The sequence below is a fragment of the Lineus longissimus genome, chromosome 3 (assembly GCF_910592395.1).
Source record: "Lineus longissimus chromosome 3, tnLinLong1.2, whole genome shotgun sequence".
Lineage (NCBI taxonomy): Eukaryota > Metazoa > Nemertea > Pilidiophora > Heteronemertea > Lineidae > Lineus > Lineus longissimus.
In genome coordinates, this window is record NC_088310.1 from 2,600,677 (window position 1) to 2,619,299 (window position 18,623).

Here is an 18,623-nt window from a genome sequence, read left to right on the forward strand (position 1 = left end):
GTCTGGTTGGGACTGTCTTATCTTTCCCAATGTGATGAAAAGATGGTGGGGCAGCCAGGCTTGATTCAGTCTGGTTGTGACTGTCTCATCTCTCTCGTTGTGGACAAGATGGTGGGGGCAGCCAGGCTTGATTCAGTCTGGTTGTGACTGTCTCATATCTTTCACCATGTTATTAGTGGTCATGTCTTTATGAGCACTGCGAGATAGAAAGGTCCTAATGCTGTTCAGGTTGTTTGGTCCATCCTGGCCCTCTAATGGAGTATGATGGAACTACATTTTCATCTCCTGACTGCATGGAGAATGTAGGCTTGGCAGAGAGGATGGACAGCAAGGGCTGCTGTTAGGCCCATTGCGAATCATACAACTTGTCATACCCATATCCTCCTTTAATAAACTGAAAATAACAAGTGCTCCTTTAATGAGAAAATTTATTGCAAAATATTTACAAAGATGTTCCTTCTTAAAATCGACCGGTACACGATACATTTATATACATCAGGCACTTCCATCATTACATGCAGGCAGCAAAACTCTAGTCTATAGCTGGGTTAACATTTGGGACATTGATGTCCACTACATTGCCAAGAGCAGGATGATGATTTAAGAGTCATCAATCTTTATGGCCATGAGGGTGCATATCTATGTTCCACAGATTAGCCTCTGTCCCCAGCACCATCCAGTTACTTTCCATTAAAAATCTCTCTTCAAAAACATTAAATTGGTTTTCCCCCCAAATGTGAACATATAACTAACATAACTCATAATATCTATAGTTCATCACAACTTTCCACTTAGAGAACCCCTGATTTACTCCTGCATACTCAAGTCCCACAGTGAACACCGATTCCTTCAAAATGAAATTTGAGAGCCAAGCAAAGAAAATAAAGGATCTGTACCCCTTCTTCCAAACTTTTATCTATAGAGGTACAAATATTCATATCAAGTAAGGGATGTGGTTAATGTTTTGGGCCCCTTCAACTTGAATTAATGAAACAAAGCACATTTCTCCCACTAAAAAGAGGAAGGCTTACCTCCAACTTACAATTGTTATGCCTTTTTTGCTAATTTTATTGATGTTTATGGAAAACTGCCTAATTGGCAAGAACATTTTCATTTCAGGTTTCTAATGCACTATTCCCTTACTTGATAAAAGGCACCCCTCAAAGGGAAAGTGGTAGAGGTGCACATCTAAATATCCCTAAAATAATGGATATTAGCAAAAATATATAAGCTCTCCTTATATATTTTGATATTTGAAGATTATATTTGGGTTAGAAATGCAACTAACCCTGCAGCAAATGTACAGCATCATTACACAAAGAGCTGATAAAGCACAAGTAGAGCTCAAGCTGCATTCTCTGTGGCCTCATCTAAGGTTTAAGTTTGTAAACTTTTCTCGGCCTCATTTATTTTGGAGCCCTTTTTGGGAGTGGTCACTTACATTCAACTTATGTAATCCCAGCTTGATAGCATTTTTACACACAGTGGAACTTATTTAACCAGGATAACCTCTGTATTAGGAACATTAGTTATTTCCATATAATTTGACCTCTTTAACCAGGACTCCTCTATCAAGGACAGTTCAACTGTCTGTTTTTTTTAAAGTAAGAAAGTTTTTGATATAGGGCCAAAGTCACACGTGGAAGGTGATAAAAAGAAACTAATCATATAATACATTGGCCAAGATACTATAAAGTGTACAAGGTTTCATTTAAATGGAATTTAAGATCATACCTGACAAGAAAATAATACAGAATAGCTTGAATCATAAAATGACAAAAGAATATCGAACCCAAGATTTGGAAATCAAAGATATGATTTCTCACAAAATTGACTAATAAAACCAAAAAAGAGTTGCATAAATGACTAACTGGTTACCCAAAGTACATGACTGATGTCGACTCCATCAAATTTCTGAAAGAACTTTTGAAAGTGAGGGAATTGTGTCCGAATGTCCCTAAAAATTGGAAAATTTTCTGATAAAATTATTAAACTTTTCCCTCTAAAATACTGCCGAAACACCGTTAGTTAAGTTTTGTTAGTTGGTCAGACGAACATCAATGCATGCTACTTTGGGACACCATGAAGACAATAGTCCTACAAACATATAATTTTATTGAAAGAAACATAATATTGCTCTTCTACATTATAAATGCAAGCAAAAGATAAAATAGCAGATTTACACATATCTGCAACAATGAATAAAGACTTAATCTTTAATAATAGATCAAAACAAAACAATAACAGACAAGTTTGCTGAACATTGCAGTTAAGCACCCCTCAACATGTCTCCCCCTCCTATAATGCTCTTGTGGTAAAGCTATGACATCCAATCCCAACAGGCAAAAGCAGGGCAAGTTATCATTTCTCTGTGTACGACCTCATTTCAATGATTTGAGATGCATGAAATGCATCGAAACTGGCATTACATTGATTAGAATTGACCCATCTACAAACAAGCTTTTACAGTATCCATTTCATCAACATAAACTTGAAAATATACTTTGGTCAGACTTTTTCAAAAGTGTCGGTACATCAGGATAGAAAATAGAGGAGTAAAGATTCTGGGGTAGGTTTATATTGTGTCATACTTCAACTTCAGACCGTCTTATCCAAATCTTGTTTTGGTCAGGTGACCCATTGTTTTTGTCATCTGCTGGAGTGAAATGCTCGAATACTTCTGGCAAGACATCCGAGGCCCCTTCCGTCTCACCCCGCTTCGGAGATCTATCCTCCCTCATTTTATTTACAGTTATTGGTTTGTTTGGATTTGGACTCGAATTACGCCGCTGGTTGGAATCACGGCGTGACGCAGGGTTTGAATCCCGTCGTAACCCAGGGTTTGAATCACGCCGGGATCCAGCTGACGAACCGCTCAAACGCCGCTGAAGATCACGACTCAACCGCCGAGGGAATTTGGCCTTTTTTTGCGAGTCATGAGGGGTCAAAGATTTATGATTTGTAAGCGGTTCTAATTCATGTGTTTCACTCCCCATTGCGTGGTTTGTACTAGAGGTTGACAGGGAAAACTCCTCATCCATTTCGGTCACAGAATATATAGTTTTATCGACATGTTCTCTGTTGCAGCTATCACAACAGTTACTCGTTGGCCAATGGAACTGGCCAAAGCCACCCCGTGGACCAAAACAGCGGAGCAGAGACTCGAAGAAGAACGTGGAACAGAACCAACTTGACGTCATCACGATCATGATGAATGTCCCAATGTGACGGTAGGCTAGAATGGTTGAGGGCATCATGAAGAAGCCCGCCAGGAATGTGGTCAGGGCAGCCATGGCGATTGGACTACCCATTCGCTCCATCGAGCAGATCACTCTCATCTCACGATCCAGGTCTGGGGAGAGGCGGTATGCCACGCCATAATGCAACGTGAAATCTATGGACATGCCGACTGCAACGGATATTGTGGTCGACTCTAGTATACCTAGTTCCCATCCTAAGAGGACGAGGGATCCAACGGTGATGGCTATTGTCATGACGATACTTATGATAGAATACAAACTAATCAAGAAATTCATGGTGGTTAGGAAGGCAAATAGGGAAGCAACACCCACAGAAACACCAATAGCAACGGGTGTGCCATATGCAATACTATTCTGCAAATCAAAGAATTTTAACTGGCTGACGAACCAGCCATTAGCAATCTCAGGTGGTGCTGACTGCATTTCTTTCCTCGTCCAATCGTTCATCACCGTAAAGAAGTGATGCATTTCATCGTATGAATACGAAAATGGAACGTTACTACTAAACTCAACAATTAAAGCGACAATTTCACCAGTTTCTTTGGAGTACCTCGGCCCAGCGAGGCCATTGCCATAAGACAACCGATCAACTTCGGGTGTAAACAAACGCAGGCATTCTAAAAATACGTCCCTTTGATACGGAAATTCAGATTTAACACAACACGGTTCCAAACTTTTCCCATCCCCGTCGATACACGGACGCTCCATCCACCAACGCTTGAAGTTTTCAATGAAACAATTCGTTAAACTTTGGAGTCCAGGCTTTATATCGTAAAACTCAACCATGCGCAATCGACGACAAAATTTCAGCAACCATATTTGGGCATTTGGCGTCATAAGGTCAAACGTATCATCCAGAATCATGTCACCGGTATTTTTCGGGTTCAGCTTATTGCCATTGTCTATCGGTTTAACGCCCCAGACTATTGTCAGAGGCATCATGGGAATACTCGTCCCGGCAGCTTTTTCGAACCAGAACTTATCTCGGATTTGGTAATCGTATACCTCGAAGGGGTGAGTACTGGCAAATACTTGAAACTCGTTGGAACTTGGCAGACTCAGATTGGGGTGGTAGAATATAAAGACGAATCCACAGATTCCAAAAGTTGAACCCAATATCACCCAAAGATAGCGGACTTTTATCACAACACATGGTAGGATTTTCTCAAAAAATATCCTCGCCCAGTCAGACAGGCAGTAATACACAGTGTAGGGCACCTTACAGAGGTAGTAGCAGACGTTCTTTTCCTGCGTGTAAACATCAGGGCTGAAGAAAACACAACACGAACAGTATTTTTCCTGAATGACGATAGTGGCAGGTATCCAAGTGACCATCATGAGAAAGTTCGCCACAACAGTAGTCCCGGCATAAATTGCAAAGCATCGGATAGCGGTGATATCACTGACATAGTTTGCATAGAAAGCAGCTGCGGTCGTAAAGGACGTTACAAACATCGAAAGGGTAGCATGTTTCAAAGTATCTGTGACAATTTTTTCTAAGGTCCCGTTATTTTTCTCCGATTTTGCAAGATGCCACACTTTACAGTAAACAAAGACGTCGTCTGCACCAATCCCGATGGCTATCACGACCACCAGTAGATTCATGAACGGAAAGAACTTAATTTCAAACACCATTGTATACAAGAAGTACGAAATAAGCAGCGAGAAGGCAACAGCTGAGATGGTCATACTCGTAATGAACAGCGAAGTCGTATAAAGCCATATAGATAGGAAAATAATGGTCACAGAAATGCCAATCCAGACTGTATCAGTTTTTAAGTAGTCATCAAATAGGGTAAATTTGATTCCAAAATTTATTGCGACAACCTCGACATCTCCCTGACGTAACTCAGTGTTCTCCATCTCTTTGTACAAAGTTTCCGTAGCAGATCCCGCTGCCACTGGTAAAAACGTTATAGCATACTTTAGAAAAGGAAAATCGTTTTTCTCGTTGTTTGAGTCCTTCATGAAGCCGATATCGGTAATGTAATGCAGGATATGAAAGATGGCATTCTCCCGCTGACACGACTCATGAACGCTGCAGGGATGGCGTGAATATTTTCTGATATCCCAGCAGTTGTATTCCAAACTGAAGTTAGAGTAGAACCCGCTACATTTGTTAAGCAACATCACGACATAGTCAATATCTCTGTTGGTGATATCTTGACATTTCGTCTTATTGGCCAATAGCGCTACGTAGTTCCCGAGCGACCAGCTTCTACAGCACGGCCCACGGCCCTGGAGGTCCGCGCGGATACAGGCATTGTTGAATGCCTCCTGTTGACGAATGAAGGCCTCCTCGATATCACACATGGCGTGGATGTTACTGGCACTGAACAGGTTCCCACCGTAGGCATGACCAAAAACAACACGGGCGTGATTCACATCTGAAAAGAGAATGATAGATGTGGTTAGATTTTTACTGGATATTTCTCGTCAATTTGAACTCAGGTAACAGTCTTGCTGAGGGCTGTAACTTACAGTTAGTCACAGTTTTATATGTTTACTACCAAGTATAGATTACAGTAGTATAGTATAAATTAATCCATACTTGATACTACTCTGTAGTGTTTTGGATAAAAACAAGGGTTATAATTTATTCTTAAACAAAATGAAAGGTTTGTGCTAATTAGATCTATCTAAAACTTTTTCACAAGCTATCCATTCAATGGATTGCTCTGTTGTTGAAGAGTTCTATAACGAACTCTGTAAGCCAAATTTCCAATAAACGATCTAAGACCAAAATGACGAAAACACTTCACCCGTCAAAGGTCAGCATGCTAAGATTTACCACAGGGATTTTTTACTGTCAATAACTCCACGTTCTCAGAATGTCTCTAAACTGCTTTCCCACACTTAGACTTGAATCAAGCTGAAGGAAAAACAACAACTTCTAATGCTCTTGGAACGTTGGTATTTACATTTGCAGAAAAGATTAAGAACCTGGATACTACATCAAAATGAGAGAAACTAAGCCAAGATAACTTCATCTGGTACAAGCGAGCGTAAAACACTTTCACCTCAGTATTCAAATGGGACAAAAATTGCATTCACGTATTCCCAGAGCAGAGCTAATATACACTTGCTTTGTGACTTTAATGATAAAAGTTGTATCTAAAGATCACAACATGAAAAAGTTAGCCTAAATACCAGGTACTAGTTTATTTACTTCTCTAAGAAGAGCATAACAAGTTGTTTCGTGAAAAATGTAATCCCCTCAGCTCTGAGAAGTTAATTACGCCATGCAAATGTTGCCGTTTTTTCTCCGTTAAATGAAACTGTGAGGAAATGGCAGCTGAGGTGAGATACAGCGGAAATGAAAGTCGTCAATGGCAGCCATTAGCACCGGAATGACAGGAGTCAACAAGATCCCTGGAGAAAAAGCATATCTCTTTTAGACGGAATAGTTGCAAGGTTATTCACGTTCAAGTCCATCTGAAAATGGGGCTGATGGATGACTTCAGCCACTGGAAACTAAGGAAGCCTCACAGCATGAAAAAATTTTGTGGAATAGAAATAAGGCTCTGAAGCAAAACCACCTTAATGAAAACAAGTGATGTAACTTCTGTAATTTCTTGTTAGTTTCTGTTTCAGTTCTACCTATTTCACATGTAGTTCCTTGTTTTAGAGATGACCATACTTACTGGGCTTGTCACAGAAGTAGGTCGGTGCCTGGAAGGGCATTTCCACATCTTCAATGTAGTCCTCGTCCTTGTACGTGTAGTTATACGTGGTGTTGTACGACGCTTGGAAGGCCGTCCGCAGTTGCCCTTTCATTCCGTCCTTCTGCCCGTGAAGTCCTGCACTGCCTCGGTTGTGGTACGCCAGTTTTGCGCTCGTTTCATCACGAGCGGTCTGGTCGATGAGGTTTTCCCAGCTGAGATAGCGTTGGCTGATGGTTGTTCCTCTCGGTTCAAAACCCTGCAATGAGAAGATTTTGAACACCACATTTAGAGCTTTTAGGTAGCCTTGCGATGGTAACTTATGCACAGCTCTTCCCCAAGACACAATCAACCGCCTCCCGACCCCACTCCCCCATGGTCCCCTCACTTCTCTCCCCAGAAGAATCCACTAACGAACCTGTCTAAACTTCAAACAAAAAACCTTCAACAAGGTTAATAATCTTGATGGTAATCACAGACTGGCCTCGATCATGCACTTGATTACATTCCCAACACGACAGATGAACAATATCAAACTGTTTCGTACTTTGATCTTTTAGTAGGGGCGCACAATCAACCTTAGTCTGAAGGTTATTAAATTGGCGCAGCAGTGATTTAGTGATAATGAGCTTGAATGACCTTTTGGAGAAGCAATGAAATCTTTGAAAAAGTGTCCATTCCTACAATGTTTGAACATCATTTACATTTTGTTACATTGCGTTTTTGTCAAAAGAGTTTTATATTCTAAGTAGGACATAACCCTGAACCATTCATATTTCAAGCTGCAATAAGATGTACCCTAATTATTTCTGTCAAGATAATGAAATCAAATAACAAATTCAATTAAATCATAATTTGCGATGCATACGCTGATGATAAAAATCTAAAACGTCTGGTAGATAAAATCAGAAGACTGTAGATTTTCATTTTCAAATGTGAATGTTTCTTGAGATATGACGGTATTATTTGCGAAATAATTGTGCAAAATGCTACATGATGACAGCCACGGCCCGGTGTTGATGAGGATGCTCTCAGACAACACGTTGTCATGGCGACTAAAACACAGGTGTAGAAATTCTCAGAGTCATCAGCGCGATTAGGCAGCAGATGATCAATATGAAGGGTTCATGCACAAAATCATTTCATGTTTGCGGAAACTCGTGGGGTCCCTGCCTCAAGTGTCATACAGGTCACAGCACGTAGGAAGATGAACCAATGGTTTGAGAAGCTATGACTTATTCAAACTGAAAGTGCCTATCGAAAATCAGAACATGGTCTTCTTTAATGGTATGCCAGGACTGGGACCACCTGTTTCTACTCTTTGCATGCTTTGATCCAAATTCTGATTCCATGCCAGCGCATTGGGCCAGTATATTAAGTAGAAACCATCAATTTATCAGAGTGTTGACATGTACAGGCCAAGTCTATTTTGCCAGTTCGTGGAAAGTTAAGTGAGTCAGAGTATGATGGCCCGTGTCTCAAAATAATGCCTTAGCATACTGAAAATTGTCCAATCTTTGCACAAAGATTAAACCTGTCGGAGGTGGCAACAACGGCCCAATGACCTGGGTCAAGACAGAACTAACCATATTGCCACTCAAATGGCCAGTAATCCCTCAAGTCCATGCCAGCGCATCGGGTCAGTAAATTAAGAAGAAGCCATCAATTTATTAGGGTTATATCTTGTATGAGCCCTGGCTATCAGGCTAATCATCTTCTTTGTGGTACATATAAATATCTCTCAATATCTCGCGTTGTTACCTTGGGGACGAAATTACCCAAATCAATCCTGGCAGTCGGAGATGATGCTATTTTTGGATACCACGATTAGCATCTTGGGAGGGATGTCTCTTGAGTTCAGCGGCGGGTGGCTATTTTTGGATGGCTAATTAGATTATACATACCGCAGGATATATATAGAATCTGAAAAGAGGCCATCCAAAACTAATTGTATATCCCTATGTCAAACCTTGCAGACCATTACACTGGCAAATCGATAAAACCTTCAGTCTCCAAAAGAACTTTCCCTGTTTTTTTTATTATGAAGAAGATTATCTAGATTTAGGGAGGCAAAAAAGTACGTTTTACAAATGATTTAGTTTATCATAGATATAAGTAATATATTAGCTCTAAATACTCTTTCAGAAGTGATGAGAAACTAAAGAGAAGCCGAACCCTCCTCCTGATTATAGTTTCCCCACTCATCTAACAGCTTCATTACACTCACAAGGAAAGAAACTCACCTTTAAAGCATGTGTCTACTAAAAAAAATTGCGTCTGGTCGTGAGCTTTAGTTTAAGATGCTTTACGGGAAAAATGTCAGCAAACAGAAGCCGAAGACTGATTGCTGTTTACCCACTGATCGAGTAGAGTCATTAGTATTACACTTTGCGGAAAAAGTTCCTGCTAAAGTATCAGGTTATATGAGGTACAAACATGGTACCAGAGAGATTGTACCATAATTTGATTTCACCACTCTTAGCTGAAGCCCTGTTCTTTAACGAGTCTAAAAGATCAATGCAACGCTTCAAGTTTGTTCAGCTGGTTTGTTTTGGGAATGGATAACAAACGGGAGGTAAAGGCCAAACCCAAACCTGAGGTTTAGGCAAAGTGAGAGCTCCACCCAAGTGCTGTTTGGTGAGCCACCCAATACCGACAGTGAGGTATCAGTTTCTATTCAGAAACACCACAAACAAAAGAAACAAATGTGATTTGGATTGCATGCTTCCATATTTTGCACCAACCGATGCGACCATGACTGCTGCCGCCAAAACGAGGCACAGGCAATAAAACACTGTAAACTGTGCTACTTAGTAACCAAGGTGGTTCTATGGTACTTACTGCCTTCGGGTCTGAGAAGTCAAGCCTATCACCGATTGCTATGGAGATGACCAGACATGTCGCGGCAAACAGGAGGACTGCTGTTATCACCCAGGCTGGATAGTGAGCCAATACCCGGGAGTAACTGAAATGATAAAGAACAGGGACACAGATTAGCATTTTAGTTGCTTTTTTGGGATATTCAAACCGAGTAGGATTATGTCTAGAAACTCCATTTGGGGCTATTGAGACAACACAGGAATAACTGAAAAATCAAAAAGTTTTAGCATCACATACCAATTTTATATAAAACGTTACCTTGTTAAGAAATTGAACTCATCACACAAAACATGCTACTATTCCTTCTCTGGTTGCTTATAAATTAAGCGGTTATAAAAAATAAGTGATCACTCAGGGAGAAATATTGAGCAGGTTACCAAGGTAACGCAGTGCAATAGGGACTTTCATGGCACAATCAGGAAAAAAGACATCTGTTCATTTCTCTTCATTTCTAAAGAGGGACGATACACAGCTGAGAATAGGCCCGTTTGCCAGAGCTAGTTACAAACAATCATATTAAGTCAATATCATCTCAATATTTGTTCTGCTGGGAGGTGCACAGTTTGATACCACCCCAGACTCCTGTGGTTTAATGCCAACAGATGACACAACGGGGAAATCAGCATGTTGGGATGTGGCATCGATGCCCTCAGATGACATGACATGGAAATCAACATGTTGGAGGAGACATCGATGCCCTCAAATGTGACCCGCTCTACCAAAACTAGGCGCTTGTCGCATCTGAACTTGACAGGTTGATACGGACTTGTTGTTCATTTCCCTATTGTAGACCTTTTGTGAAATGTGACCAAATCAGTTTGTAATAGATTTCACAAAAGGTCTACAATAGGGAAATGAACAACAAGTCCGTATCAACCTGTCAAGTTCAGATGCGACAAGCGCCTGGTTTTGGTAGAGCGAGTCACAAATGACATGACATATGACAAAATCCAATTTCACTTTATAACAGACAAAATACAATGTAAAGCCTCGGGGTGACAATGTCTCCCTTCATTGTAGGGAAACATTTTTATAAGCAGTTGATGGAAACAGGTGGCTTTTGAGAATAATAACAATGGTAAACAGTTCACCACACAACTTCAATCGGCAAAAAGTCACCTAGCTTATATTGCCTTTTCATAACACACCCACAGAAGTCTAAATCTGATATCACAGCCCCTTGAAGAAACCTACTTTATTTGCCATTATCAGATGGTTGGTGTGGAAGATGCATGCAGAAGCAATCCAAGATGAAACAGATTACTAGATAATATCACCTTTTCAGACACAGTGTGTTCGAAATCATAATTCATGTTTTCCCTGCGGCTGTTGGTCTCTCAGTGTTTTATGATCGGAACCTATTACACCCAATCAGCCTTCCTATGATTACAGTCGCCTGCAGCCAACTCCTGGCTGTAGCAACCACAGCCAGGGCAAAAACAGCACAACTCATTTCATTCACATTATCTCTGAGCTTTATCAGCAAACAATCACTTCATCTTCAGGATAACGCGTGAACAATTTGTGACAGTCATTTCATTAGAGCTTTGCGTAGGCGATGGGTGACAGACATGCTACCAATCAATGACAATGAGTTCATAGCATACCGACATCTATCAAGGGCGGATCCTGGAGTCTGAGATAGAGGCATCCTGGGCTTCAGGGCCTTTCACTCAACACATACAGAGCTTATGCCTTGAATAAACCCACAAGCTTCAAGCGGGAGTGCAAGCTTGTCTCTACATTAACACAAACCCCTCTTGTTTGGGGATAAACTTTGCCACAGTTTGTGTCGAAAACGCATTTCAAATAAATACAAAAGGTTTCTTAGTCTCTCAATATATGATAATTGGTAAGGTAATGTGTGCGTGGAGAGGAGTATACTTCTGACCCTGGTATGTGAGGGTGAGATAGAGGGAGCGCCTCAAAGATAGAGGAGCATCCCAGGTGTTTAAATGGGTGGACTTAATCTTTCCCATGGATAGATCTAGGAGTCAGAGGTATCAAGGGTACCTAATAGGTTTTCACTTTCGGGCCAAACAAACTTGCAATCACATGACAAAGAGGAGTGTTGCGTGAGACGTCAGACATGTCACACCATGTGTAACCCATCTTGACGCCAGCAACACATGATTTGTCATTCGATCAGAAGTTTATTAGGCCAGAAAACATGTATACACAATTGGAAATTTTCATATTCAGCTTAAATTTTAAATTTTTTTAACAAACAGTGCGGTCTTGAAACAATCCACGAAACAATATTTTACAAACATTTTTTAAAAGAATAATCCCAATGATACCACTTCTCAAGAATACATCAGTGAGAAAGAATATGGAAATCTTTGTAAAAACAAAATGGTTGCATTTGTCATTTTGCCTCTGAGGAAGGGAACGAACAAGTAACCTTGGGGAAGATGATCTGTTTCCAAGCAAAGACAAGTACAATATTGAAATAACATTGTTTTGTCCAGGAAATGGACAAAATAAGACACCAACACTCATCGAGATGGTACAATCCCTTTCCAACGACAACAACACACAACATATGGATCATCGAACAGCAACCTTGGGGACGATCGACATAAATCATATAATGGTTACCTTTCTAAAATCTTCCGCCATGCTCGCGTGAAGGCTTCTTCAACTCGCGATGGTCGCCGTTTAGGAATTTGTCTAATCTCGCGAAGAGACGACCGTCGTCTCTGAATGCTCCGTCGTTGCCAGTTTTCGTACACAGACATATTCACCGTTTCTCACAAGAAGATGCTGAAGTTACACCACATGTATTCAGAGCAGCAGGAACGCTACAAGATGGAGCACTACTGTAGCCTTAGATGGTATCTATTGGTTACAGAAGCTGCTGAGATGGCGTATTAAGGCATCCATACAGATCTCCATCATGACAGCGATGCATTAGTCACAGAATCAAACAATATGGGATTCAGAGAAGGAATGCGTAGAAATCATCTCATGAATCAAATAGGGAATAGATCGTACGTAACAATGATTGACTTGATCAGTTAGGCATCCAGTTGAGCATGGAGGGTTTGGGAACATCATCATCATGAATACTGAGATGGCTACCAAAAAAAATTGAGTGTTTTGGCTGCAAAAGGTAAAGGAGGGGTGTCTTGAAATAAGTTTGGGCAAGCACAAATGATTGTAACTGAGTTCTTGCAAAAACTTATTACTTTAAAGTTCACGTGAATAAGTCGGTATGTTTTCCAATGCATCCTAGTATTGGAAAGTGTACAGACTTATCTCTGCATCCCCAAAAGACCATTCCCCTCTCTATCTCAGAACAGCGCTCGAACTAGTGATATTTCGTCAATCTATACATAAGCCAGAGCCCAGCAGTAAGTCCCTCCTCATTTTAAGTGCAATCCATAATTCATAGTTCATTCTATAGAAGATTCATGGTGACTTTATTGCAGAATAATGTCCCACGTAGAGTTTATATCAAATAATATTAAAGATTTATCACCATCGAGTATTCTTTAAAGACTGGAACAAAAATCTATCAGGACATTCGTAGCAAGTTGCAATTATTACTTCAATTTTGAAGGTTACTTTGAGGAAAGACTTGGACACAGGAAGAGTTTGAGGGGTGGCTTGTATCTAAATGAGGAGATCAGTGGCATTGTGGTCAGAGCACCAGCTCATGGATTCGACTCTTGGAAAGCCCTGTTTCATCTTTCTGTCCTTGAGCAAGGCATTAACCCTACATTGCTTCCCTCAACCCAGGAATATAAATGGGGACAAGGTTATCGCCAGGTTAGATGTTGATCGCAGCTCGCACAGGTACCTGATTTTTGTTGCAGGTACCTGCGATGACCATTAGAAACAAAACATTTTTGTCTAAGTCAAGCTCAAAGCCAAGAGTGAAGAGATAAGATAAAGTGGGTCCATCTAAATCCTACTTCATGAGGATTTATACCGATCTTGTCAAAGGGGACCAAACAAGAGCTAATCAGATGATACGATCTCATATCCGTATATCTCTTCTTGCCATCTCAAGACATCAAGAGCTTAAAAGCATGGCCGACAGTGCTGAGTAAACAAAGCGTTGCCATGGTCGCCGTAGATATTATTCATCTCCTAACCACAACCTTCACCGATGTGTTTTCAGACGGTAAGAAAATACGGGGTGGGGGATATCTCCCACGGGGATGCTGCAAAACCGATCTTTGAACAAAAATATTTTTCAAAGAAATCGCATGTTGTTGACTTCAAGAGATTCGGTTTAAAGAATTTTTTGACTCTGTTTATGATGCCGAGGGCTGATGACTTTCTTACTTTGTTGTTTATAATATATAACCGCTATTTTATCACAAGCAATTCAAGTCAGGTTTTAAAATGAAAATTTGGATTGCAAAACATTTTTAGGCGGTGGCCTAAATCAATAGTGGCAGGGACAAGAAACAATACAGTGGAACCTCCCTTAGTGGACACCTCTCTATTTAGGACAACCTCTCTATCAAAGACACTAGTTTTGGTCCCAAACTGGTCGTTTCCTTCAAATTTGACCTCTCTAATCAGGACACCTCTCTATTAAGGACAACACTGAGGGTGTCCGTAATAGAGAGGTTCTCCTGTACTTCATTTTTACCTGGCCTAATGTAAACAAACAAACCAAAGGAACAACACAACAGTTTGGCACTGTAAATCATTGCCAAAGTGCCCCCAAACACCCATTATGAGATGTAATGATCATATTGATATAAATGCTACATTTCATCTTGGCTCCATAATGACTTGTTACACATCATGACTGCCACAATTCATTCGGGCAAGCAATTTAGCGGCATATTGGATTCACTATAGATCCTATTTAGCAGCTATAATTGTTATCGTTATCGCCTTTGTCGGCTCACGAATCACAAAAAAAACACTTCGATTGATAAATGTGTTCTTCTCTTTTTAACTTTGCCAACACAAGTTAAGGTAGATCGAACCACTGTGTTAAGGACATGCTCAGGACCATCTTCTTCTTTACTCTTGAGGGCATGCGATTCATGACTGGGTGCCTGTTACTGGCCTTGATAAACAAGTTTAGGTACTCAGGACTGACATTTGCTGTTCTTACTAGGGATGTCCTAAGTGGAAAATGTATGGTCTGGGTCAGTGTACAAGAGGGTCAATAATAAGAAAAGTTGATAGGAAACAAATATCTTTGTTTTCCTTGTCATCCTAGCTTGAGTTGAAATTCAAATAACCTCACTCTCTGCCAACTAGCTTAACATCCTCGACTCGACCAAATCAGAGCGTATTGGTATATTGGTCCCCCATCTACGCTGTAGTTTGAACAAGGCGTCAATAGCGCAACCACCACATATCAGATCTATTTTATCAGGATGATGTTTCAGCCAACATGACAATATCAACAAGTGGTAGATTGGCAAACCGTGAGATATATCTGGTTAGCTTGGTTAGCATTAGGACGATCAACAGACGAACATGTGGACGTGTTTCCGTGGACAAGACACATCTTGGGGACGTGTCTTGATTTTGGCGATTGGGGTTCAAATAGTTTTTATAGCGAATAGAAACCAGTCTAAATGGTTTTGAGGTGTTAGCACTTGACAAAAATTGTTTGCTTGGTATAATGATCACAGATGAATGGCGTTCAGGCTCGTCACATATGTCCTTTTTTCAAAGATACCATCAGTTTTACCAAATGTCCAAAAGTCAACAACACACAGCCATTTTTTATGAAGTGTGTATTCATTTTTATTGATCGACACACTCTGTTGTTCTAAGAACTGCACCGCCAAATGATGTATAAATACTCCAACAGCCATCAGGCTTTAAATCACCACTTCCTTTTAATGCAGGGGAAAACTGAACGACCACAGTAAACATCTCAGCCGGTTAACCATGAGTGTTCCATGAATATTTAAGTGTGAACTGGGTGATGAAAATGTGGTGGAACTCTTTGCAAGGTGAGAATTTAACGCCTCCATCATAACGCTTCCATGGCAAGTGCAGAGTTTGATATTTGAACAGGAAAATAGTAATGGGAGAAGTCTTTTACCCAAATTGCTGATATTCGTATTCCACTAAGGCATCACTTGACTAGTTTAAAGGGACACAGGGGGCTTGAGAAAAAGACATAGGCTTACTCCAAAATTTCTAATTTTGTAAATTTGCGCAGCATAATTCAAGAATTCAATAATTCTGTTGGAAGAAGTCAGGGTCCTTGAAAGCTGTTTCTTTCTTGAACCTTGAAATCTTGACACTGCCAAGCCATTGGCAGATCTTGGCAAACTTCATTGGCGAATCTAAGTCAACTCAGTATCAAAAGTTACCCAGGGGTCTCCCTCCTCCTTCAAGCAAACTTTGGCCAGTGAAAACATTCAGCACAGCATCTGTTGGCCAGCTAGCTGCCTCCAAGGCCAAGGCGCCACATCAACATGATAAACAACCATTAGGTACACCATCAGCGATTCTCAGAAACCCATGACCAGGCCAGGAACCCACCCCTTGGAGCCTTTAAAATCATTATGGCGATAACAGGAACATCCAGGGAAGGATAATCGCAGGCCAGGGACTATTTATCACCCCCAAACACACACTTAATTGGCCATTCACTCATGTCTGGCTCGGTGGGCGGTCAGGGCGGAGTAATCTACTTGTCGGACAAGAGAGGCAAATGACTGTATTCCTTTGCCTTTCACAGCCGAATGCAGTTCACTGATTGCTCTTCTGTTTCTATCACGAAAAAGTCTTCATTGCCTTGAACACTGAACAAAGATGTTTTTTTGCAATTTGAGTTAGACACAGTACACTGAGGTAGCTCCATTATTGCCTCAATTCTTAAGTGCTCAAGTGAAATATCGCAAGAACTAGACCAGTAACGACTGCTTTTGTCTAAAATTAGCTCAGTAAAAAATATCATTGAGCTCACCCTTCAATGATTTATATCTAAAACAAGATGTAATATTCATGTTAATCTCACCATCCCCACACTAGCTTTATCACTTTGATGTATTTGCCTTCGTTATTTTCAAATGAATTATGCGATATGCAGAAAAAAATGTTACTTTATATAGCTCAACATATAAAACAGACAAAGCTCCACCCAAGATCGCTAAGTAAGTAGATTATTGTTAATTTGATCATGCCTCACTCGCATAAAATCACGTTGATTGAATTTCATCTCAGTAATGAGATTCCCAGAGGGCAGGCACCCACTCCCACAGACAACTAACATCTTCATATTTTTATAAATATTTCAAATAATTAATGTACTGTAAACTGACATTTTGCGGCACTTTAAGCTATTAGCAAATTAGCATGTTTTCAATAGGCGGTAGACAAAATTCCGGGACTGCTACATGAATGTAAAGACATTTTACAAATGCATTGAACTGTTTTGGGTGTTTGATATAGTGCATACTTGGTACTCATCTCCGATGGGAAATTACTTTCCTTTTTCAAATGAAATCTTAATAGGCTCATTCTTTGGCCATGCTTTGTCCGTTTCTCAATATCTTTATGCTTTCGAGTTTGAACTTTCAGATGAAATATAAGATTTAACTAAACCTGATGAGATTTCTTAATGAATTCCCTAAAAAGTGCCATTTTTTCTTGACATTGACGACTGCCAAACCAACCCTTAGCCAATCCGAAAGTACTCGTCATAAAGCATAACAATGTCTTCTAATATAAAACAATATGATGAAGATATCAATAATTTATTTGGTTGAGTAAATGAGATTTCACCACGGATGCCATTTCCCTGAACCAACCAACCCAGCATGCTTCAGAAAACCTGACTGATTAATAAGTAAAGAGAATCATATCTGGCTGTGACAATTAAAGCCGGCCTAAGCCCATGTAGTTGCACCCTCATTTGTGTAACTGTATTAGTGTCATCTAAGCTGTTCAAACTGTCAGGTGGTTCTGATGGCGGGATAAAACCGGAGATATATCGAGATGGGGGTTTAAGTAGTGGGTACCCATTAGGATGATTAATTTAATAAGATGAATATGAAAGGTGAAATGTACGGTGCAGTTTTAACACCAGTTTTGTGCCCTAATGGTATCCTATCATCAGGCAAATCAATGTCCCCAAGTCATTTTAGGCGTTTTGCGTACAGTGCCGAAACATTTTGCTACTGCTCGAAAATTTACCCAAGACATCTTGTCAAGAGTAAATTGCTGGACACAGAGCCAGCCTCTGTATCAGGAAGAGCATCTTTTTTCGCCTCATCCTTCATCCGCAAGTATTTAAATGCCAGAGAACTTGATACATTTCCGCTAACAGACAACTGGCCCAATTACCTACTCTGGGGCGCACAAGAGGAAGCCAGCGAAACAATTACTGTCAATTTCCAACAGTGACAAATATAACATGATCTATGATTGTCACGACCAAGTATTTCACATGATGCACTTGTGATAATAGATGTCTGAGATATTACTATAAATAGCTCCACGTTTCTATAAATAGCTCCAGGCGCAATTGCATTGGTAGGAAACCTTTTAAGGTTTCCTAAACGACAATCAAAGGAGCCGTTATCTTTCCACGGAGGCCAGAGAAGTTTCAAGTCGTGAGTGTGAGTGTGAGATAGTCTGAAATTGTGTATCAGATGATTCGCAGGACATAATCGTGATGTGTGGTGTCTAACACAGAGGTGGCACATGACATGGGTAGAAGTTAGCTAAGAGCTCAACTTAGAATCTTACAATTATCTTGTACAGAATGTACATGTAACTGTACATGAAACTGAGAAAGATTTTAACTCGGGCTCTAAGGAATATCATTGGGAATTTCGATTTGGACTTGCCCTGATGTCGGATTCATTAGCCAGCAGCA

At 40.4% G+C, this 18,623-nt stretch overlaps 1 protein-coding gene across 2 annotated transcripts in view; it reads right to left on the reverse strand.

Annotated features, from left to right (window-relative positions):
* Positions 1-425: 425 nt before the first annotated feature.
* The window catches only part of LOC135485365 (protein dispatched homolog 1-like), a 40,418-nt gene continuing 22,220 nt past the window's right edge, over positions 426-18,623 (reverse strand). For both annotated transcript variants that reach the window (XM_064767304.1, XM_064767303.1), the window contains 3 exons: positions 9,764-9,887; positions 6,905-7,181; positions 426-5,647 (listed from right to left, as the gene is read on the reverse strand). In XM_064767304.1, coding sequence (XP_064623374.1) covers positions 2,586-5,647; positions 6,905-7,181; positions 9,764-9,887 — 3,463 coding nt within the window. In that variant the 3' untranslated portion in view covers positions 426-2,585. The remainder of the gene's footprint in view (positions 5,648-6,904; positions 7,182-9,763; positions 9,888-18,623) is intronic.